General features: G+C 45.7%; 2 protein-coding genes and 1 pseudogene across 13 annotated transcripts in view; all 3 read left to right on the top strand.

Annotated features, from left to right (window-relative positions):
• CPEB1 (cytoplasmic polyadenylation element binding protein 1) overlaps positions 1 to 11,777 on the top strand; it is a 97,142-nt gene extending 85,365 nt beyond the window's left edge. For 7 of the 12 annotated variants that reach the window (XM_059057313.2, XM_067029986.1, XM_067029990.1 and 4 more), the window contains 7 exons: positions 2,101 to 2,214; positions 2,531 to 2,620; positions 3,515 to 3,651; positions 6,600 to 6,798; positions 8,110 to 8,204; positions 8,804 to 8,884; positions 10,302 to 11,777. In XM_059057313.2, coding sequence (XP_058913296.1) covers positions 2,101 to 2,214; positions 2,531 to 2,620; positions 3,515 to 3,651; positions 6,600 to 6,798; positions 8,110 to 8,204; positions 8,804 to 8,884; positions 10,302 to 10,412 — 827 coding nt within the window. In that variant the 3' untranslated portion in view covers positions 10,413 to 11,777. Of the gene's footprint in view, positions 1 to 2,100; positions 2,215 to 2,530; positions 2,636 to 3,514; positions 3,652 to 6,599; positions 6,799 to 8,109; positions 8,205 to 8,803; positions 8,885 to 10,301 lie in introns of all 12 variants that reach the window. The other 5 variants (XM_067029992.1, XM_067029983.1, XM_067029993.1 and 2 more) reach the window with 1 other exon arrangement.
• A 1,883-nt stretch (positions 11,778 to 13,660) lies between these two features.
• Positions 13,661 to 17,142, top strand: RPS17 (ribosomal protein S17). Its single transcript, XM_059057362.2, has 5 exons — positions 13,661 to 13,797; positions 14,083 to 14,234; positions 14,826 to 14,931; positions 15,389 to 15,454; positions 17,016 to 17,142. Exons 1-5 carry the CDS (start codon positions 13,795 to 13,797, stop codon positions 17,094 to 17,096), a joined length of 408 nt encoding a protein of 135 aa, XP_058913345.1. The 5' UTR covers positions 13,661 to 13,794; the 3' UTR covers positions 17,097 to 17,142.
• A 4,384-nt stretch (positions 17,143 to 21,526) lies between these two features.
• Positions 21,527 to 22,410, top strand: LOC131752708 (dual specificity protein phosphatase 22 pseudogene; annotated as a pseudogene).
• The last annotated feature ends 1,563 nt before the right edge of the window (positions 22,411 to 23,973 follow it).

The following is a 23,973-nucleotide window of genomic DNA, read 5'->3' as shown; positions in this document are numbered from 1 at the left end:
AGGGATGTCCCCAGGTGTACTGATCTCTCAGGAACCCTTAGATTCTGTTGTTTAAGTTACCTTAAATCCATTATTAAATCTGTTCTTCATCTTATACCAGTACTTGGAAGCAAATGAGCTGTATATGTCATTGTTTACTAGTGCTTCAGGGAGATGCTCACTGACCACTATTTTAAGGTTCTGGAATTGATTAAATGAATGTTCAGTTTCTCCATTCCCTTTGTTTCCACAGATTTCAATATGTCTGTCTTTCTACTCACAGAGCTAGACCTGATCTCATTCTCCCCAGCAGTGCTGCTGCCCTATTTTAATGGTTTCTGCAACCTGTGTTTGTACTTTCTCTGTTGCCATTGTTTTACTATGAAATGACTTTACTGTGCTTTTGGATGAGGCCATTATATCGACTTCTGTTTTTGTTCGCAAAATATTGCTGATGGTGCCTAATTTCTTGCTGTAGCAACACATTGGACCTATGCCTTTTAGAGAATGGCCTTCCATGTTATTGTCCTGAATGAAAATGGTGGTTCATTTCATTAGCTATCTGCTCCAGTGCTGGAGGAGGAGAGTAAAATAGGCGAGGACTAGCCAGTTCCCACTAAGGTCAGTCTCTGATCTGGAAGGGCACGGACTGAGTGGGGACAGGATTAAAGACTGATACAATAGAAGGCCCGGTGGTGTCTCTTTAGGTACCATAACGATAGCTTTGGAAATGATGGGGAATTGTTCTGACTTGGAACAGTTGTGACATTCTTATCTTGTTGGGTTGCTGGTGCTTATTTTTATTGGCAGTGTCCTAACTTCTGTGAGTGATGAGTTCAGGGAAACGGTATAATGTTCCTTATTTGAACATTTGGGGAGAAGGTCCATTTGGACCAGTAAGCATTTAGGATGTTGTATGAAAAATTGACCTGTTTACTTTCAAGTACAGGCATATCTTGTTTTATTGAGCTTCACTTTATTGCACTTCACAAATACTGCTTTTTTTTTTTTTTTTTTTTTTTTTTTTTTTTTGCGGTACACGGGCCTCTCACTGTTGTGGCCTCTCCCCTTGTGGAGCACAGGCTCTGGACGCACAGGCTCAGCGGCCATGGCTCATGGGCCTAGCCACTCCGCAGCATGTGGGATCTTCCTGGACCGGGGCACGAACCCGTGTCCCCTGCATCGGCAGGCGGACTCTCAACCACGGCGCCACCAGGGAAGCCCAAATACTGCATTTTAAAAAAAAATTTTATTTTATTTTGGAGTGTAGTTGATTAACAATGTTATGTTAGTGTCAGGTGTACATCAGAGTGATTCCATTATAGATGTACCTGTATCTGTTCTTTTTCAAATTCTTTTCCCAATTAGGTTATTACAGAATATTGAGTCCCCTGTGCTATATACAGTAGGTCCTTGTTGGTTATCTATTTAAATATAGCAATGTGTACATGTCAGTCCCAAACTCCCAGTCTATCAGTACTGCATTTTGTTTTTTTATATACAAATTGGAGGTTTGTGGCAACCCTGTGTTGTCAGATGATGGTTAGCGTTTTTTAGCCATAAAGTATTTTTAAATTAAGGTAGGTACATTGTTTTTTTAGACATAATGCTATTGCACACTTAATAGACTACAGTATAGTGTAAATGTAACTTTTATATGCACTGGGAAACCAGAAGATTTGTGTGACTAGCTTTATTGCAATATTCATTTTATTGTGGTGATTTGGAACGAAACCCTGCAGTATCTCTGAGGTGTGCCTATAATTATAAATTTAAATTAATTAGTATTGTAAGCAATGACTAGATAAAACTGCTTTCTGGTTATATGTTATATGTATGAAAATAGCTTGAGTTGTGATCATTTTTACCCTACACATCTGGTTTGCTGTTCCTCTCAGTTTTAGTGGAGACAGAACTAGTGAGTTAGGGTTATCATACTGGGCTGACTGGTTTGGTGAGGTGTAAGTTTTCTTGCTTTTCAGAGTAGTCATGGATGTTCTCCCAGGCAGCCAGACTAGAACTGTGGCCTCTCTCCTCCTTCCTGGATAAAAGTTCACCACAGAGAAGGGCAGTGACTTTGTTAATTCTTTGACTCCTGTTTCTCTCTGTCTTCTGCCAAAGCTGTGAATGAAGCCACCTGTACCTGGAGTGGCCAGCTTCCTCCCCGGAACTACAAGAACCCCATCTACTCTTGCAAGGTGTTCCTAGGAGGTGTCCCTTGGGATATTACGGAAGGTGAGCTCTGAGACCTTCTGCTTCAAGTGTTGAAGGTGGGGCATATCTTTCAGGAACAAGAAACTTGGACTTGAGGCCAAGAACTGAACCTCTGCCTGGGCACAGGGTATTACAGGAGCAACTGTGATGGGAAAGGTGCACTTCATAGACTCCTACAGTGCTTCTGTGTCTGCTGCATACAGTTGTCACCTGAGACCAAAGGTCAATTCTGAGTTGTCTGTCAAGGAGGATGAGCCCAAGAGAATACTAGTGGCCCTGTGCCTTCCTGGGGAGGATGGTGTCTCAGTTTCTCCCATTCTTTTCCATCTCTTTGCAGCTGGATTGGTTAACACCTTCCGTGTTTTTGGCTCTTTGAGTGTGGAGTGGCCTGGTAAGGATGGCAAGCACCCCCGGTGTCCTCCCAAAGGTAATATGCCTAAAGGTAATAAAGACATGGTAGGAGCTTTTTTTCCCTCCCTAGTATGTAATTGCACTGAGGGATACTGGGGTGTCACGGCTGCATGATGATAACGAGGTTTGGGCACTCCACAGCACAGAACTTTCCTCTCTCGGCACTCCTTCTCAACCTCACACATCCTTCTGTTTCTTCTGAGCCAGTGTTCCATCTGTCCAAACTCACACTGCAGTTGGAGCTGCCTGTGAAACTGCCTCGTGCACTTCCCTCCAAACCTGAACCCCAGCCGTTCCTGACCTCTCAAAATGAGGCGTTTGAAAAGCTTTCCTTTACTTGCCTTTCCTTCCCAGTTACGTTGTTGCCTGACCTAATTCTGAGCTCCCTTTGGAGTTAGCAGGAATGAGGACCAAGCATCTGATTCCTCACTGGTCTGAAATGAGATCCCTTCCCTGTAGAAAGGAGCAGGTGCTATTTTCACTCTGCCCCATCTTCACTGAAAGTGTTCCGATGAACTGAACCAGTGTTCTAACTAGGCTCTTAAAGGAATACCTCCATCCCCTGGCCCCAGATCTGTCATCGCTCCTGCCCCCAGGAAAGCCAGGCTTGCCGACCTGTACATGCTTTGTGTTGTGGGATAAAAAGCTATGTGGTAATGATGGGATTCTCTGTCCTACTTTGCCAACCCCCCTTCCCTTACTAGGGTGGGAGATGGTGTGCTTCTCCCTCCATTGGCCTGGTTGTCCAGCATAGCAACTGCTTCCATTCAACAAGACTTTCAGGAGTAGGACAAAAACGTGTCTCACCCATAAGGCATCTTTCTCGGAAGAAACTCCCTGCCGCAAAACCAAGGCTGAGGAGTAGCCACCTGAGGAATGTTAATGCAATTTCTCCTTCCATTGGGAATAGGGTATGTATATCTGGTCTTCGAACTAGAGAAGTCTGTCCGGGCCTTGCTTCAGGCTTGCTCTCATGACCCGCTGAGCCCAGATGGCCTGAGTGAATATTACTTCAAGATGTCCAGCCGGAGGATGCGCTGTAAGGAGGTGAGTTGGCACAGTGTCCTTTCTGGACTGGGTGATTGGCCTATGAGGCAGTGGATTTCATGGGGTGGGTGGATACACAGGCTGCAGACATCCCTACTGAGGAAAGAGGGCTGCTCTTCTTGCCCCACGGTGAATACAACAGAACACTCTCAGCTGCATTAACAACCCCCCGCCTTTGGGCCGTAATGGTATGTATGTGCTTCTGCCCATGGAAATCAAACTATCTCCCGGATCTCCTTCTATTCTAGCCAGTGCTTCTGTCCCAAACCTCTTGTCTTAGAAATGAAATTGAAATTAGCAGCTTTCTCTGCTTGGACTTACCTGAAAATCTACAGTTGTTTCTCCCTAGTCCTGCTCTCAGGCTGTGCCTTCTCACCTCCTGATCTGTGGTGGGTAGATCCCTCTTTAGCCCACACCTATCCATGGATGCCTTCTTCATTGCCATTCAGGGCTTTATTACTATGTAGTTTCCTCCATCTGGTTCTCTCTCCTTAGGCCGTCTCTGGTATCAACCTTGTGTGCCCTCAGCATCGTGAGTCTCTAGCGTAGAGCCATCCTGCCTGGGAGCCTCATTGCATATTCTTGGACCCTATCTCAGGCTTTCTAAGTCAGTTTGGGTGGAGTTTAAGAAACTCCACTTTAACCAAGTTCCCCAGTGGTGCTAGTGGGTGGTGTTTGAGAACTGCTTGTCAAAGGAAATTTCAAACTCAGGAATCAGTGTTATTTTTTAAAATTTGGTTCCAGAGTACATTACTTTTGTGATACTGGATAAGATATTTAATATAATGAAACTTCATTTCCTCATCTATAGAATGGAAAATTGAAATGCCTCTTTTAGTAAAAAGATTAGCAGTTGCCAGGGGTTATGAGGGGTAGAGGGGATGAATAGGCGAAGCACAGAGGATTTTGAGGATGGTGAAGAGACTCTCTGTGTTACTGTAATGGTAGATACATGCCATTATACATTTGCCAAAAACCCATAGAGTTACAGTGGTGAAACAAACCCCAAGTGTGAACCCTAATGTAAACCATGGATTTTGGACAGTACTGACGTGTCAGGGTAGGTTTCCTGATTGCAGCAGGTGTGCCAGTCCCGTGAGGGGTGTTGAGAGTGGGGGAGGCTGTTCGTGTGTGGAGGCTGGCGGGGGGTTATACAGGAACCCCACATTTTCAGCTGAGTTTTGCTGTGAACTGGAAGCTGCTCTAGAAAGTAAAGTCTATTAAAATCTGTAGGGTAATGGAGAAAATGCCTGTTTTATTGAGATAGTCACATTGGATTTAAAATAAATGATGCATGTGACAAAGCTGGCTCTTTGTTTTACGATGTTTCCTGGTGTTAGTTCACATTTTGTCCTCTGGCTGTGCATGGTGCCCCACAGCTTCCCTGCCTTCTTTCTTGCTGTGTGGAGCTCATGTAGTTATCACAGCTTATGATGCTCTAGGAATTAACAACATGCTCCTTCTTCCCTGTCCCCTGCTTTCACAGTGAGAGGCTGCCATTGCAGCACCACAGGCCCTCACCCTCCTCAGTGCCCTGCAGACACCTTCCTGCTCCTAGTCCCTCCTCATCATCTCACAGTGTTTGAATAGCTTTCTTTGATGCATGGACTCTAGTCAGCTCTGGTTCTCATCTCTCTCTGACCCTCTATTTCCTTTGTGTTTCCCCCTCCACACCAGAGTAGTAGGTATTTGATTCCCCCCTCTCTTCTTCCCCATATCAGACAACTTACTCACTTGTCTGGCTCTGCTTTTACCTTTAGACCCAGACTCACCTCTCTAGTCTCATGTTTTACTTGAGCCCCACCTTCCTGTGGGGCCTTCCTTTGGCATGTCCTATAATTATAAACTCTTATGTTTAAGAAAGCTTGGAAAGTGTGGTAGCCGTTGAGATGTGGACCAAGATTGTGGTACTTTCCCATGGTAATGGAAAAAACGAGATGGGCTTTTGCATCTTCCAGTGAAATTGGCTCCCCCTGGTAACTTCTCCCAGGCTCTCTCATTTCAAGGTTACTTAGGTCTAGAACCCATCAGACCTGATTCTTCTTGTTTTCCCACCATGCCCAGGCAGTCTGAATTCTGCAGATTCTCCTGTTGAAGAATCTTCTTGATCTTGGCCTGTTCTCTGCCCAGTACCACAAGCTTTCTCCAGGTCTTCATCAGCTGTCCTGTGAACTACTGTTCTGCCTCCTTGCTGGTTTATGCCTCAGATCTCTTCCTGCTTTGAGACCTTTTTTTTTTAAACCAAAAAAAAAGATCTTCACAGATTAATCTTCCAAAAACACTTACTGATCATCTGTCAACTCACTTCATTCTGGAGCGTTCTGCCTGCTATGCCAGATTTTGTTCTAGGCTCAGGATTTAGAAGCAGAGGACATGGTCAGTTCCTGCCCTAGTGTCACTCTGCTCTGCAGAATCTCAGTGTTCTGTGTGTGACTTTTCACACTACCTCTCTCCAGTTACTCCCACTGCTCCTGTCACAAGCTGTCTAATGAGTACATTGGGCCAGTAACCATCTCATACAGATACCTTCAGCATCCCCACCCTCTGTCCTTCAAGCTCCTATCCTGTCGTTCTCTGTGAATCCTTCGTGTCCCAAGGACTCTAGACCATGCTGTCTGTTCATCAGTGTCCATGGTCCTTTGTTGGAACCACATGGTTGAAGGTTGTAACAGTGCTAGGTTCCTCGGCATGACAGTTTGGGGCTATTTTGCTTACTCTTCAGAATGAGTAGACTACTACTCTACCATTTTTTTAAAAAAACCATTTTGGACTCATGGACTCAGTAAAATTCAAGTCTAGTTGTGTTGGGGTGAGGGTAGCTTGCTGAGTACCTGTGTGCCTGGGACTGTATGGGGCTCAGCTTAGCATCTCTAGAGCATGTGCCTCTCCATACGAGAGCCTTTTTCTGGCTCCCTGCCAGGGCTGATATACCTTTGGGTGGTTTTTAGGTACAAGTGATCCCCTGGGTCTTGGCCGACAGCAACTTTGTTCAGAGCCCATCTCAGAGACTTGACCCCAGCAGGACGGTATTTGTCGGTGCTCTGCACGGGATGCTCAATGCCGAGGCCCTGGCAGCCATTCTGAACGACCTATTTGGTGGTGTGGTGTATGCTGGGATTGACACAGATAAGCACAAGTATCCCATTGGTAAGTGTCCCACTTCTGTGTGGGAAAGCTGGGTGGCCCCTGGGATGTAGACCAAGATTGTGATACTTCCCTATGGGAGTGGAGGGGGAGACCTGACTCAGACCTGCAGATCAGTATATACCAGCAGTATAGCATCTTTTTCTAGATAAGCCACCAGTACTGACCCCTCTGTACCCATCCCTCTCCCACCACTTCCCTTGAAGGGGAGAAAAATGGATAGGAGCACTATAGGAGGTGAAAATGAAACAAGAACTTTGGTTAGAAGCTCTGAGTTCAAAGCCAAACCAGTCTGAGATAGACAACAGGTAATATCTCATTAAAAGGCCAGGGCTTTCCTGAACTTTCTTGGTTTCCTTTGTTAAGAGGCCTTGAAAAGCAGCCTTGTCTAGGGTCAGTGACCACGTGAGGCTGAAGGAAGACTCTGGGTGACTCAGCCAACAGAGTATGGTCATGGCCTATGCTGTCCTAGTGTAGGGGAGTCTGGGGGCCTAGCCACTGGGATTTGGTCAGCCCCACTGGGAAAGGAGGGCAGTTTCCCAGTCGTGGTAGAATAATCTTAGTGGTGGGGTTTGGAGGTGGAGCAGAGCCTCAACTTCCTGATCAACACATGGCTAACGCACCTTCCCACATGCTTCGTCTGCCCACCCACACAGAATCTGGTCAGGAAGGAGCATCGTGTGCCTTTCAGTGCCGCATTGCAGATTGAGAACAGGGACTTCAGAGGCTGCAGGGGCAGAGGCGGCACTTGGCAGGATGAGGCTGCTTCTGGATCCCCTGCTAGGCTCTGGAGTACCTCCAGGCCAGGAGGGCCTTGACTGTTGGGCCTGCCTTCTGAGAGGTGTTCTGTCTGCATCTTGCTTTCCACTCTGAACCTTATAACCGTGCCTGTGCATCTGCCTACACGGAGGAGTCTCTTCCCTCCCCATTGTGGTCAGCAAGTCCTCCCCCCATTTCTGAGGGGGTTGTGCCGTCATGGTCTACAGCTACACTGTCTGATACAGTGCCACCAGCTAAATGTGACTGACTCTGAGTGCTTGAAGTGTGCCTAATGCCACATGTTGAAATGATAATATTTTGGATATATTGGGGTAAAGAAAATAAATTAATTAAAATTAATTCCACTACATTTTTCTTCTTCATTCCACTACATTCATTAAATGTGGCTACTAAAAAACTTAAAATTACATAAGTAGCCCACATTGTATTTCTGTTGGACAGCACAGCACTGGTCTAGGAACAGGGTTTCCTGAGTGTTGACAAGTGGCGTTTGGGAGAATTTGGCTGGAAGGTAAGTTTTCCTCTTTTTCCTAGGGTCTGGTCGCGTGACTTTCAATAACCAACGTAGTTACCTGAAAGCAGTCAGTGCTGCTTTTGTGGAGATCAAAACCACCAAGTTCACCAAGAAGGTGAGTGGGCTGGTCTGTACCCTCACTCTGGGCCATCTGAGAGGGGTCTGGGCCAGCCACTACCCAGGGCAGGCCTGAGACGGAAGCTGTCCCTGTGCTGGATATGCTCTGGGGAATGAGCCAAGCTTCCGAGGACACAATTGAGGTTTGGGTTTGGGAGGGGCCTGGTCTTGGTCGACTCAGCGGGATGGGAGCTTGGGACTGTTGAGCCTCCTCAACATGTGGGGTGCCTTCCTGTGCTGTGTTATTTGGCCAGCTTTGCAAGGCAGCCTGACTTCTATTCTCCAGCCTGACTTGCATTTTCTGATTGCTTACTTGTTGCTGGATGATAGAGTGCCATGGTCCGGTTTGTCAAGAAGACCAGACAGTAGTGAGTGTGGTTGCACACACTTTGTAGAGCCAGCCTGGCAGCTTCTCAAGTTTGGGCACCTGCCATCAAGGATCTCTGTACTCTCTGCCTATAGTTCTCTCTGGGCCCCCCTTAAAACAGGAAAAACCCTGTATTCATATGGATGGCCCATAACATGCCCTTCTCTTCTGGCCCATTTGGCCTCCTGGTGAGAAGCAGCCACTTCATTATCCTGTTTTGCTTTGTGCAGGTTCAGATTGACCCCTACTTAGAAGATTCTCTGTGTCATATCTGCAGTTCTCAGCCTGGTCCTTTTTTCTGTCGAGATCAGGTGAGTCCCCTGGGCACTTGAGATGTTTATAAAATCCCCACCCTCAATTAAAGATTGTCATGTCTCATTTGTTACATGGTATGTTGGAGTTCTCAGGTACCTTGCGATTGTCTTAAGAGCATAGAAGAGGCTAATGTTTGCTGATGATCAGACCAGAGACACACTTGACCCAAAACTGTTGGGAAAGCTCGCTCGCTGAGTCTTGATACTTTGGCCTTCTCCTTGCCTGGGATGTTGGTTTTCAGTGTGGCACTATTGGTAATGGTGGTTTTTGAGGATGATAGGAACCTGCTGGGTGTGGTCAGCAGTACCTATGAGCCAGGCACTGTTGTTCTAAGTCTAAGGCCTTCTAGATTGATTTTCCCCTATGCATGGGAGCTTGCTTTACTTCTGAACCTCTGGACTGTTTTGATATTTGTACCTGGATTGTACCCAGTTATCAGAAGCAGGCAGAAAGCAGCATGGCAGTGTTTATTGAATGTTTCTGGGTAGTGGAGCACAGATCTGGATGTATTTGGGCATTGCTTCTCATAGTCTAATGTATGTACGCATCACCTTGAGGATCTTGTGTAAATGCAGATTCTGATTCAGTAGGTTTGGAGTGTGGCGTGAGATGCCTTGTTTCTGACAAGTTTCCAAGTAGTGCCAGTGTTGCTGGCAACAAGACAAGTTTGGGACGTGTTCAAATACTAGCAGTGCATCCGTACTTAGTTATTTTTGCAGTGGTGCTGTCATTCAGGTTTGGAGTCTCTGGGTAGACAGTAGTTAAACTGAGGCTGCAAAATGAGGATGTGAAGTAAGTTTGGGTTGCTGGGTAAAGCCTGAGAATAAGTGTATCTCTCAATAGCCTTTTCTAGCAGACGCGCGCGCGTGTGTGCGTGTGTGTGTGCTTGTGTGTGTGTGTGTATCTTCCACAGATTATCCCCATTTTTACATAATTGCTCAGAAGGTAGTGGCCTGGGACTGAGGGTAGTGCCCAGTGACCTCTCCTCACTTAGTGTGACGAGGAAGCCGTACTGACTGGCATTAGGATTCGGAGTCAATGTCTTTAAATGTTCTCCCATGTTAGCAGGCGTGTGCTACAGCTGCTCCATAGGAGGTGGGAAGGGCAGGGGACTGGAAGAGCAGCTGTGGTGCTAAGAGGAGATGAGGGAAGCTGACACAGTCTCTACACAATAGGAGCCCAGCATGCTGGATTAAGTCTGGGCACCTGTAGAAACAGGCAATGGATTTGCCATGGTTTGGTCACGCCTCTGTTGGGGATGAGAGGGATCCCCAGGACCATCTCTTATAACCCCACAGAGGCCATCAGGAATCCCCCACTCCCTCTTAGGCAGAGCAGGCAGCTCATGCAGCTGCCCCCCGGCTGGTGCTGACAAAGGCCTGGCTTCTCTCTGTTTTTCTCCGCTCCACCCAGGTGTGCTTCAAGTACTTCTGCCGGAGCTGCTGGCACTGGCGGCACAGCATGGAGGGCCTGCGCCACCACAGCCCCCTGATGCGGAACCAGAAGAACCGAGATTCCAGCTAGAGGAGCTGGCCTTGCCCAGTGGCCTGTGGCGCCTGAGGCTGGCAGGTCAGGCAGTAGCCTGCACCACCCTGCCACTGGCCACCAGGGAGCTGGCTTCCCGAGGACAAGGGAAAATCGTAGTCACCTTTGCACTTGCTGAATCTGTCTTTGTTTCTGCACTAATTAATGCACAATGAGTTTTGTCAGGTTTTGTTTTCAGGGGGTGTGCCAGGGCAAGGACCCTCAGGCTCACCCTCCAAGCGACTCTGTAGTTTTCCCAGATTTTAGTTCCTCATTTTGCCGATGAAAAGCAAAAAAGAACTACGTGTCCAGAAGGTATTGACACGATGCCTACATCTAGGTTTATTTATTAAAAGCGCTTTTTTACATTCCTTGCAATACTGATGGTGATGATGTGCAGGTCTCATTGGTTTCATTCTTGCAGTTGCCATACAGTGCCTTTCCATTTATTTAACCCCCACCTGAACGGCATAAACTGAGTGTTCAGCTGGTGTTTTTTACTGTAAACAACAAGGAGACTTTGCTCTTCATTTAAACCAAAATCATATTTCATATTTTACGCTCGAGGGTTTTTACCGGTTCCTTTTTACACTCCTTAAAACAGTTTTTAAGTCGTTTGGAACAAGAGATTTTTTTTTTTCTTTCCTGGCAGCTTTTAACATTATAGCAAATTTGTGTCTGGGGACTGCTGGTCACTGTTTCTCACAGTTGCAAATCAAGACATTTGCAACCAAGAAAAAAAATTTTTTTGGATTTGAAACTGGACCGGATAAACGGTGTTTGAGTGGCTGCTGTATATAGTTTTAAATGGTTTATTGCACCTTCTTAAGTTGCACTTATGTGGGGGGGGGAGGGTTGATAGAAGTTTTTAATCACAAAGTCACAGGACTTTTTTCTTTTGTAACTGAGCTAAAAAGGGCTGCTTTTTGGTGGGGGCAGATGAAGGCTCACAGGAGCCCTTTCTCTCAGAGGGGACAAGTACCCTTCCCTTATTTCTTTCATTTGAGAAATGTATGAAGCAACAGTTGGAGTTGACTGAAATGCTACTGGAATTTGAAAACTTGACTTTTTTTTTCTTTTTTTCTTTTTTTCTTTTTTTTTTTTTTAAAAAAAAAAAAACAAAACGACTTGCCCCTCTTTGGGAAGCTGTGTGCCAAAGAACCAGTGTCATAACCCCCCCTCCTCCCTCCTGCTGAGCTGACGTTGCATTGTTGCATATCCCAGCTACTCTGTGGGTTTTGTGAAGCTGTGTGTGAAGTCTCTACCTCATTGTAGTATATGCAGGCAAGACTGCACTCTCCTACAGATGTGTGGAGTAAGCTGTGGTGTAGTTTTTTTGGCACATAATAAACACGTTGCAGCAGAGTTCTGGTTTTGTCTCTGTGTCTGAGCTGTGGGGAAAAGCGGGCAGTGAGACACCAAGATTCCAGAGTAAAACCCCACATTTCCTTGGATCTTCTGTGATGAGATTCCAGCCCAGGTTGATAGTGGGGCCATGTGGGGACTTGCTCCTGTAAGTCCTTCTTGGTCACTTCTGTGGTCAAATGCACCCCGGAGGTGCCTCTCTATGGTCAGATGCACCTCGGAGGTGCCTCTCTAATAAGTGGGTACCTCTAGTCCAGGTATGTAAAAAGCCCTCACCAATAAACTTCTTGGGGCTCCTCTTCTCATAATCCTAGACTCAGCTTAGAGGAACTGGAGGCATAGCTCCTCAGAGGTCAGCACGAGCCACTTGTTCTCAGATTCTCCTGTAAGCCTCAGAGCTGATTCTTCTTGGGAGGCTTCCTATCTCTTGGAGTCACCTGTGAAGACCCAGTTCTTTACTGAGTGGGAGTAAATTTTTGCTGTTCTTCAGGACTGTCATCTGGACTCTTTCTCACAGGTGGGATCCCAGGATTTGTGAAAGGGTCTGCTGATGATTTTTTCAGGTAGGTTGTGCCTGGGCCCAGCTGCTGGAGTGATCTTTGGAAGATTCCATTTTAGTCTGCAGTGGAGGGAGCCCTGCACACTGAAGCATCCGTTCCATGAGAGGTACAAGAAGTCACTATCATAGGGGGTGGGGAGTCCCTTCAGCCAAGAATGAGAGGCCTCATCTTTCCCTTGAGGCCTGACTGGCAGCAGCATAGTTTGAAGTCTGCTGGTAAAGTAAACTGCATCTCTCTCTCTCTCTTTTTTTTTTTTCTGCATCTCTCTTGAAGGAGAGTATGACTCTCTCTTTTGGTGTCCTGGTCTGTCCTATCCTATTCAGAGAGTCATCTCTTCTCCCCTTCGGTCCCTCTCTTGTCCAGGTGCTACTTCCAGGGCAAGGGCTTCCTGTCTTTCAGCCTTCCATTCTCAGTCAGTTCAGAGACTGACTGGACTGTCCAAGGTGACCAGGAGTTGAGTTGGGGGATGAAGCACAGCCTGGTGCCCCTTAACTCATCCAAACTGGGCAGCCCAGTCTTTCTTTAAGTCAGGCGGGGGCCTGGAACCCACTTAAGCAACGTTGGAGATAAGGAGTCAGGGCACTCCCGAGGCTAATGAGGCCACCAGGGGTAGCCTGTGCTGGTGGCCTCAGAAGGACCTGGTTTGCGGATGGGTACAGCAGGAACAGCCTTAAGACGGTGGTTGGAGAGTGCCTCAGCTGGGAGCACTACAGGTGAACTGGGCCCTTAAACATTTGAGAACTTGCTTTGTGCTGGGCACTGTTCAAGGCAAAACAGCCATACTGTCATGGAACTCATCCCTGGTTGAGAAAATTGAGACAAGTCACTGTGACGTGCTAAGAAATACTAGAGCAACTTTAAAAGGATAGCAATGCTAAAAAAATGATAAAAGGATAGCAGTGTTAATTTGTATAAATTGGAGGGAAAGCTCCTCTGATAAGGTGACGTTTGAGCAAAGACTCGGAAGAAGTGAGATAATTCTCTCCCAGTTGTACCTGTGTCTCCAACCAGGCTAGACACAAGTCTGTGACCCATGGATTGGGTGGGGATGGTGCACGGCGCCATCCCCTACTTCCTCTCTTTTCCGCGTTTCCGCCTTCCCGATGGCTCTTAAGCCTTCATCCCTCTCCCCAGCATGTGTGGGAGAGATGCGCCGCTCTTAGTCTTGGGCACTTAACAAGGGCGACCTAACCACTGAAGAAGGGTCTAGAGAAACCTGCGTTAAGACCACCCGGGGCGGGGCGGGGCGGGGCGGGTCAGTCACTCACCGCGCCTACTAGATGGCGATTGGCCATACTTCCGTTCCATTCCTCCCCGCCCCGCTAGGGGTCGCTGTGCTGCGCTACAGTCGGCTCAGCGCATCTCAGACTAGGCGGAAGCGGCGTTCCGGCCTGCGCTTTATAGGCCTCGCTTGTACTTCCTGTTTCCTTTTTTTTTTTTACCAAGGACCCGCCGACATGGTAGGTGTTTTTGACTCCAAGCTGGTACCCCCACAATCGTCCTCCATCCGCCGCTTTAGCGCGGCCCCCAGCCCTCGAGGAGGGGCGCAGTACCCTGTGAGGCAGAAGCCTCCGTGGGACGTTGGCTTCCGCGTTGACCCCGCGCTCCAGCACTGCCCGGCTGGTCTTCTCCCCTCCTGGGCTCAGACCTAGCCCACGAACCCCACTCCGGTCAGGGCGTGACGCCGTGCTGTTCCCCGGAGGGGGTTCCTGAGTTGCGAGTGACCCTGTGTTCTCCACCCGCAGGGCCGCGTTCGCACCAAAACCGTGAAGAAGGCGGCCCGGGTCATCATTGAGAAATACTACACGCGCCTGGGCAATGACTTCCACACCAACAAGCGCGTGTGCGAGGAGATTGCCATTATTCCCAGCAAGAAGCTCCGCAACAAGATCGCAGGGTGAGTTCAGTCGGCGCTCGGCCTCCAGGGCCTGCTGGGAGACGGAGAGCCGTGGCCCCGCGGGTGGGTCGTGGGAACTGGGTTAGCACTAGTCTCCCGCTGCTCCGAGAAGAGCGCTGGAGGTGTGCCTTTGCCGGGTTTCTTGGTGGGGTTGTCTAATGTTCGCGTTGTATTTGGCGGTTTGACTGGCGGTGGCGCTTGGACGAGGTTAGCCACAGTCGACCTCTGGAAGACTAACGTTAAGTAAGGGCGTACGTGATTTAATGCTAAGTTATGTAAATTGGAATTCGAAGTAAAGAAAATGAAGGCTGGGAGGAGGGGTCGTGAAGGTTTGTTTGGGAGTACTTGATAGCTTTGAAAGCGAATTAGAATAGAGAGGATGTGCGACACCAAAGGGACAGGCATGCCTAGGTAAGCGGAGCTGCGTGTGGAGGTTTTGTGTGTGCAGGAGGTTCAGAGTCAGGGCCCCCAAGGTGGTGAATCCTTTCCCTTCTCACTGTGGGAAGAGAACTAAAACTCCTACATACACATCCAGACGTTCTGGGTACCAGTGGGAGCCAGTGTGTGTTCTTGGGCGTTTGTACTTTGTAGCTATGTCACACATCTGATGAAGCGGATTCAGAGAGGCCCGGTGAGAGGTATCTCCATCAAGCTGCAGGAGGAGGAGAGAGAAAGGAGAGATAATTACGTGCCTGAGGTAAACTTTCTGGGTCTTATTCTGGACCTCTTGTTCATCCTGAAAGATAGAGCAGGTTCCTGAGAACCGTTTCAGGTACCTGGTTTTCAAAGGGACCTCAGCTGAGTCTCCATTAACCCCTTGATCAGCTGTAGGTGCCTATTACCTACATGCCTGTATGTTAGCTTCTGTTCTGCCCTGTTGGTATCACATAAGTCCATTCTGTTTCATACATGAGAGCCTTTTAATGATGTTTGTTTGGTGATTTCTGTCTTCTGGTTTGATTATTTGCCCTAGCATAGTATTCCTGAAGTATAAACCCAATCTTAAGGTTTTCTAAATACTGAGTTCGTGGGATAGTATTGTATCCTCTCTATGCCACCCATCCCCGTCCCCCACCCCCTTTTTTTTGTCTCTCATAGGCAGGGAAGGTGAGAGATAACTCATTGCTCTTTGGGGCCTGCCTTGTTCCTTCTAGGTCTCAGCCCTGGATCAGGAAATCATTGAAGTAGATCCTGACACTAAGGAAATGCTGAAGCTCTTGGTAAGTGTTTGCTGAATTCCTAAAGTAGGGCTTTCCTGGACACCAACCATCAGTGCTTTCTACTATGGGTAATACCTCTAGGTAACACATACTGAGTGTTTAAAATATATCAGGTAATCTCAACGTTTCTATATGGTGTTTCCCTTTCCCTCAGTATGTCCCATGAGGCACATCCTGTTATTTACATTTTATAGATGATGAAATGGTAGCTTCAAGGCTAGTAGGTGGCAGGGATGGGAATCCATCCACCCTTCTAACCACTAACCTAGACTGCCTCCAAAGTGGGTTTAGCTAGTTATTGAAGGTTCAATTTGCTCTCCACATGAAGATAACTCACGAATCCAGTGGCTGTTCTCCCAGGACTTACAGAAAACACCCCTTCTCTCAGTTCCTTCTGTTCTCTTCTTGATTTTGTGGCTGGCTTCTCACATTTACCCCCTTGGTTCCATCCCTAGTTCTCTTTTCAGTCTGCCTGCTTACTTCTGTGTCTGTATGCTAACCACTCAAATGAGCTGTGGTCTCATTTCCAATTGCTAACTGGACACTACTTAGGTAGTTCAGCTATCTTCAATACAATTTGATAAATGTCTCTTCTGTGACATATCTTAGCACTTTAGCAGTTTGGTGAAAGCATGAGCTTCAAAGTCCAGGGGGCAGTTGGTGATTTAGAGCAACTTTATTTTTCCTTTTTATGATCATGAAACATCTAAGATGTTCAAAAAGATAATGAATAGAGTAAACTCCCATATACTACCACCTAGTTGCAGAAAAACATAACCAGTACAGCTAAAGCCTGCTACAGATCATTTTCTCCTGTAATACTACTCTGGAATGTATCTTTTTAGTTTCAGTTGTAAAATTGATTTTTGAGGATAAAATGAGGAATTAAATTCTGGTTATATGGTGGGCCCTTGGGTTTTTTTTTTTTTTTTTTTTTTTTAAACATCTTTATTGGAGTATAATTGCTTTATAGTGGTGTGTTAGTTTCTGCTTTATAACAAAGTGAATCAGCTATACATATGCTTTTGGGTTCTTTGCACTTAGATTGAGCCACCTTAAAGGCGGGCCCTGACCTTGTCCTACAACTACTCTACCCGGGCCCTTCACAAATGTTGATTGCATAAGTGATGCCTCCTACCTGAAGGCTGGTCCTGGAAATGAAGTGGCACTGTATATGCCTTAGAGTAGTGATTCTCAAAGGGACAGATTTTGCACCCCCCAGGGAACATTTTGTAATATCTGGACACATTTTTGGTTGTCACAGCTGGGGGATACTAGCAGACATTAGTGGATAGAGTCCAGGGATGCTGTTAAACGTCTTAAAGTGCACAGGATAGCTCTTTCATGGCTGACTGGAGGATCCTTCAGATCGCAGGTAGACCCCCTATAGAGTTTATTGCTCTGGGGTGGGGAGGAGAAGGCTCTCTTGGTTTTCTTCAGGGTCCCACCAATCTGACCCCAAGGTTGTGGAGGCTGACAAAAGCATAGCCTAATGGTGGTGCCGGGGCTCTGGACACATCTTACCAGTACAGCCACACTAAGCCCCTTTTTATTGTTCCAGGACTTTGGCAGTCTGTCCAACCTGCAGGTCACTCAGCCTACAGTTGGGATGAATTTCAAAACACCACGTGGAGCCGTTTGAATCTTTCTGCTGTGCTGTAATATTTTCAATAAACCTCGGACAACAACCGTGCCTGTGTCATCTGTGGGGTTGGGTGCTGGTGGAGCTAAGGGCAGGAATTCTTTCTCAAGGGAGAAGTATCCTGAAGAAGAGTGGTCTGCAGTGTGACGCATCTGTAAGTGGCCTATGGGCAGTGCCCATACAGATTATGGATGTATTAGGAGGCCTGAGCCTGGACACCTGCATCACTGCTTTGGTTGCCAGCTCTACCCTTCTTGGTCCTCACAGGCCCTGAGCACGCACACTGGCTTCAGACAAAAGTCAGGAGGTGTCTTTCCCTCCTCACCCTGTATGCCCTGCTTGTTTGCACTTAAGCCTCTTCTGAGTACATGCAGTTTGGGTTAATGAACCTGCCCGTCATGAAAGGGTAACGCTCCTCACCTGTGTGAGGGTTGGGCTTTCTGTGGATGGGAGATAGGATGGGTATGGAGGCCAGTATCTGGAGCATAGGAGATTGAATGAGTGTGAATGGATGTGTGGGGGAGAATCAATGAAACACAAGGGGATGTGTCAGTTCAAGGGACGCCCAACTCACTAAATGGATCCCACTGGGTGGATCTCTGGGTGGGTGGATCTGAGCTTGGGGAGCTGCTGAGGCTGTGGGTCCAACTCTGTTGTGGAGAGTGCTTTGTTGGGCTGGTCCCTGCTGAGCAGTGGAAGGACAGCTTGCAGCACAGGCTCCTCTGCTTGACCTGGGCTGAGCTGGGCCTGTTTGTGTACATGTGCATGTCAAGATCTCTGCAAGGTAGTGGCAGGACCTAGGTCAGTCTGGCTGTCCATTGATCCTTGCACATCTGGTTCTGTCAGGCAGATAATGTGCAACAAACATCTTAAAAATGTGTATTGTAGCAATACAGAAATTGTAACAATTTTGATACAATTTCAAACTTGAAAAGTTTCAAGAATATATAGCACAAAGAACTTTAAAATACTCTTACCCTACCTCAGCTCACATTTTGCCCCAATTGCTTTATATTCTGTCTCTATACACACTTTTTTTCTGATCCATTAGGATCAAGTTAGAGATGGGCCCTTTTGTTCCAAATATTTTATTGTCAGTTTGCTAAGAACAAGCATAACCGCAGATCAATGATCATAATCGGGAAATCTAACATTGATATGATACTGTTACCTAATGCATAATCCATTGTAAAATCTTGCCAATTTTCCCAATAATATCTTCCATAGTTTTCTTTCCTGGTTCGGAATCCATCCCAGAATTACTACATCTAGTTCTCCTGTCCTTCAACCTTCTTTCCATGTCTGTCTTTGAAAAGTATTGGCTGATTTTGTAGAATGTCCTTCAATTTGGGTTTGATGTCGACTCACAATTAGATTTAATTAAGCTTTTTTCTGTAGGAATACAGATGGTCCCTGACTTAAAATGGTTCAATTTAAGATTTTTTGACTTTAGGATGGTGTGAAAGTGATGTATATTCAGTAGAAACTACTTCAAATACGGAATTTTCATCTTTTCCCAGGATAGTGATACGTGGTAGGGCTCATGATTCTGGGTGGTGGCAGTGAGCCACAGCCCCTAGTCAGCTAGGTGATCTCAAAGGTAAACACCCAATACACTTAACTATTCTGTACCCATACAAACATTGTTTCACTTTCAGTACAGTGTTCAATATGTGAGATACCCAGTACTTTATTATAAAATGGGCTTTGTGTTAGATGATTTTGCTTAATGTAGGCTAATGTGTTAGGACATTAAAAATAGCCTCATCTAAGCTATGATGTTCAGTAGGTTGTGTATTAAATGTATTTTTGACTTAGGGTATTTTCAATTTACTATGGGTTTATTGCAACATAACGCCATCATAAGCCAAGGAAGATGTGTACCTCAGAAGCGATACTGTGTACTTGATGCATCATATTGGGAGGCACAGAATACTTGGTGAGTTTTAGTGATGTTTACTTTGAGCACTTGGATTAAGGGGCATCTGTCAAGTTTCTCCACTGTAAGTTGTAAGGAGGTATTTCGAGGCTAAATATCCTGTTCTTCAACTTTTCACTCACTAGTTATAGCATCTATTAATATTTTAACTCCATTATTACCTTTATATTTATTAGTATTGTACAGTAAGGAAGAGCTTTCTCTTAAAACTTTACATTTTTTGGTGTGGAGTTGGGCATTCTCAGCAAATACTCTAGCCTTCTAAATACAGCTCCGTATAAAGAAGCCTTTGCTCTTGGTTTTTTGGTGTCAATGATGAGGAAAGGGGTGGGCTTTCTTTATGGGGGGAGAAATTAGAGCTGGGTTAAAATTACCAATGGGTAAGAACATTAACAAAATGCCAAACCAGCAACAAGGCTGTCTGCCACGCTCGCCCACTAGGAGGCAGTGTCATTGCTATTCCACATCTGCCTGGCTCCTCTACCTCTTCAGCCCTGTGCTCCAGATAACTTAGATGAGGGATGGGAAGGGTTGGGGGAGGAGGAGGGAGCCGACTTCGGCCACACGAAGAAGCTGTTTATCTATCAGTGTGGAGGAGCTTCTCTAGGCCTTAGTTCTTTTCATCTGTAAAATAAGACCTGTGCTCATTAGAACTTCCTGTGGAGCTTGTTAAAAGCAGGTGGCCAGGCCCTGCCCCTGATTTGGGCTGTGATTTGTGCTTCAGGAGGTGGGTGGGGCCTGCAGGGTGTTTTCACAGGTACTTGCTGGCAGTTCCAATCCCAGCTGGGTTTGGAAGCTGCCAGCCAAGCGACTAGCACTGGCTGGCCCTCTGCGGTCTCCCATGTTTGGGGTCAGATAATGCTCTTCGCATAAAATAGGCAAGAGAGTCTTCTGCCTTCTGTGTCACAGACTCTGCTTCTTCAAGATTTGAAAGTGCCCCAGGAAAGTTTCGGAGGTAATTATCTTTTTTTCTATATTGCCCTTAATTGTGTTAAAGTATAATTTTCAACAAAGTGAAATGGCTCTCATACAGATGGATATAAAATGAACACATGTTAAGCATTTTTAAAAACTCAGAGAACTGAGATGTTACAGTCAGTTCAAAGGAGAAGTCAAGGACAAATTTGGAGTAAAAGAACATTGAAATGAATTTATAAATGGACACAAGACTGACTTCTTCCACAGGAGGGAAGTCAGCTGAACCTCTACGCAACAGAATTTATTTATTTGCATTTGTCTATAGATAAGAATTTTTTGTATTATCAGGTATCTACAACTTAGAGTTGTAAAATAGCTCCAAGGCAGTGATAGGTGCAGAGCCTCTCTATAGAATCCAAATCAAAACCCAGGTTGTTGCTCTTAACAGTTGAAGCACAGATTTTCCCCTCTATCTGTAAATTCATATTCTCTGTATTGCCTATGTTGTTAATATTTTTAATTTTATTTGTATATAATTAATTATAGTTTTTCTCTCATAATTAGGAAAACTCCCTGTTATTATGTGTCATTTTAAATGTTATGTTTGTTTTCTTTTCTGAATTAAACTTGTCAGATGTTTGATTATTTTATCCATAGTTTCAAAGAACTAGCACTTGGAGGTGTAACTTTCTTTTTACTTTGAGGTTGCTGCTTTTCCTCATTAGATACTGGAAAAAAACAACCGTGTTCAATTTTGAGGAATGTGAGTAAAGCTCATTTTCTCTTTTTCAACTGCAGGGGTCAGCAAACTATGCGCAGCTGCCTGTTTGTGGGTAAGCCATGAACTAAGAATGGTTTTCACATTTCTAAATGCTTTAAAACAATAGCAACAAGAGAATACTGTGGCCTGTGGAAACTATACGAAATTCAAATCAGTGTCTACATACAGAGTTTCATTGGTTTGCAGCCACATTCATTTGTTTACAAATTGTAGATGGCTGTTTTCCTGATGCACTGGCTGAATTAAATATTTGCCACAGAGACACAGTACGCAGCAGTGTTAATCACTTTGCAGTACAGATTGCAGTTATACATTTATAACTCAATAGTGTTTTGAGGGCCATACCTATCACCATATCGTGACATTTAATTTTTAAAAAATTATTAGTGCATGCTTAACGTTAAAGAAGAAAGAGAACACCCCCCCCCCCCATTTCGGAACTCGCAGGGCGACGGTGGCCGGAGAGGGGGTGCGCGTGTGCCCTGGGCCCGGCCCCCCAGGAGCCATAATCCTGGAGGGACCCGCTCCCAGGAGTCATGTCCCTGCGCCCCAGCCCCCGGGAGACATAATCCCTGCGCCCCGGCCAGGCTCCTAGGAACCGTGTCCACAAGTCCCGGGGGCCGGCGTGGCAGGCGCCGGGCTCACTCCGGGAGGGGGCGGGCGCCGCGAGCCACTTCCCGCAGGGGCGCCTGTGCCGCAGCCCGGCAGCCGAGGAGCCTGGGGGGCGCGAGGGACAGGAGTGCAGCGGATAGAGGCCTGGGCGCCGCCGGTCCGTGTTGCTGTTTACCCTTGCTCGCCCGCCCGCTGCTCCCCCGCCCACTCCAACATGCCCTCAGTGCGCCTGCCGCCGTGCCCCGGGCGCTAGACCGCATGGCCGTCATGGGGAATGGGATGAAAGCGATCCTGCCTGGCCTGTATATCGGCAGCTTCAAAGATGCCAGAGATGCAGAGCAATTGAGCAAGAACAAGGTGACACACATTCTGTCTGTGCACGACAGCGCCAGGCCAGCATTGGAGGGGGTTAAATACCTGTGCATTCCCGCAGCGGATTCACCATCTCAAAACAAAGGTACTAAATTCATCCACGAGTGCCGCCTGCGAAGTGAGGGCTGCCTTGTTCACTGCCTGGCCTGGCCGGCGTCTCCAGGAGCGTGACTCTGGTGGTTGCATACATCATGACGGTCACCGACTTCGGCTGGGAAGATGCCCTGTGCGTGCGGGGAGGTCCTGTGCAAACCCTAACCTGGGCTTCCAGAGGCAGCTCCAGGAGTTTGAGGAGCACCAGGTCCATCATTTCCGCCAGTGGCTGAAGGAGGAGTACGGAGAGAGCCCTTTGTGAGATGTGGAAGAAGCCAGAGGCATTCTGGCCACCCCAGGGATTCTGAAGTACTGGGCCTCTCTCAGAAGACTGTAATGTACCTGAAATATTGCAAAGCCAGAGTTTAGGTGCTGCCCAGAAGAAAAGCAACCGGAGTTCATTTTTCAGTGTCCAGAAGTAATCTGTGAACTCGCCTGTTTTCATTTTAAACAATACATAAGCAATTGTGTCATCAAAAAAAAAAAAAAGAGAAAACGGCTTTAAATGTTATGTTTTTAAGGTATGAGTAGCCCATTCATTCGGTAGGCAAAGGAAGCTGTTTACCAATGGTGAGTTAATTTCTCTGGAAGAAACGTGTGCAGAGTAAGTAAACTTATTTAAAACTATTAGCCTTTGGGTGAGAATGGTTGCTTAAAGGGGTGAGAATGGTTGCTCAAAGAGTTGAGAACATTGGGAGCAATATCAGTAGTCAATTCAAAACAAGGCAAATGATTTTGAATGGTTTTCCTTGGTTCTTGATGAGTCAAAAAATGTTACCAATACTGCTCAGCTGTTTATGCAAGAGTCAATGCCAACTTTGAAGAGTCTAAAGAATTAGCCTCTAGAATAATCTGCATAGAACAACTATAGGTGAGAATATTTTTAAAGATTAGAAATCACTGATTCAGTATAACCTGAAGTGGGAATTGGCTGAGCTAATGTTACAGCTGATTTTGGTAGAAATACGTGCAGAGCAGAAAGGGCTTATTTGGACAGACTTCAAAGCTTGCAGAAATGTAAAGTGTTTAAAACCTGTGCTATTCATTATGTTACTCATTAATGCACATTCTGTAGAAAATATCTAAATCAATTATTGAACCAGTACTGTTAGCAGTGAATTTTACTCTCATAGTTAACCATCATCAATTCCATTAATTTTGGTAGTTGTATTTAACTGTGGTAAAGTTTTTTTAGCATATAATATTTGTTATTTTAACCATTCATAATTGTACAGTTAGAGGCAATAAATATGTTTACAGTGTTATGGTAACCATCATCACTATGTCTAAAACTTTTTCCTCATCCCCAACAAAAACCATGTACTCGGTAAACAGTAACTCCCTATTCCCCATATCATATTTTGTTTATCCATTCATATTTTGGTGGACATTTTGGTTGCTTCTGCTTTTTGGTTGTTGTGCATAATGCTGCTATGAACATGGGTGTACAAATATCTGTTTAAATCCCTGCTTTCAGTTATTTTGAGTATATACCAAGAACTGGAATTGCTAGTTCATGTGGTAAATATGTTTAATTTTTTGAGGAAATGCCATACTATTTTCCACAGCAACTGCACTATTTTACATTCCTATCAGCAGTATACAAGAGTTCCAATTTCTCCACATCCTTGCCAAAACTTGTTACTTTCTGGGGTTTTTTTTGGTTTTGATTTTGTTTTTTTGATAATAGCCATCCTCGTGAGTGTGAAGAGGTATCTCATTGTAGCTTTGATTTGCATTTCCATAATGATTAGTGATGTTGAGCATCTTTTTAGGTGTTTATTGGCCATATGTATATCTTCTATGAAGAAATGTCTGTTCAAGTTCTTTGTCAGTTTTTAAATTGGGTGTTACTGAGTTGTAGGAGTTCTTTGTATATTCTGGATATTAATTCTTTATCAGATATGATTTGCAAATACTTTCCCTCATTCTGTGGATTGTCTTTTCTCTCTGTTGATAATGTCCTTTGATGCACGAAAGTTTTAACTTTTGACGGAGTTCAATGTGTTATTTTTTCTTTTATTGCTTATGCTTTTGGTGTCATACCTAAGAATCCTCTGCCAAATTCACAGGCATGAAGAATTACTCCTATGTTTTGTTTCAAGAATTTTATGGGTTTAGTCCTTATATTTAATCCTTTGATACATTTTGTGTTAATCTTT

The sequence above is a fragment of the Kogia breviceps genome, chromosome 3 (genome assembly GCF_026419965.1).
Source record: "Kogia breviceps isolate mKogBre1 chromosome 3, mKogBre1 haplotype 1, whole genome shotgun sequence".
Lineage (NCBI taxonomy): Eukaryota > Metazoa > Chordata > Mammalia > Artiodactyla > Physeteridae > Kogia > Kogia breviceps.
Note: the sequence above shows the minus strand (reverse complement) of the source record. Positions and strands in the feature narration are given on the sequence as shown.

What these genes read in the sequence shown, in the direction of transcription:
- RPS17 (XM_059057362.2), top strand. An exon ending in CTCCGCAACAAGATCGCAGG is followed by an intron (nt 14,235 to 14,825) that starts GTGAGTTCAGTC and finishes TGTACTTTGTAG; the next exon opens with CTATGTCACACATCTGATGA. An exon ending in GAGATAATTACGTGCCTGAG is followed by an intron (nt 14,932 to 15,388) that starts GTAAACTTTCTG and finishes TGTTCCTTCTAG; the next exon opens with GTCTCAGCCCTGGATCAGGA.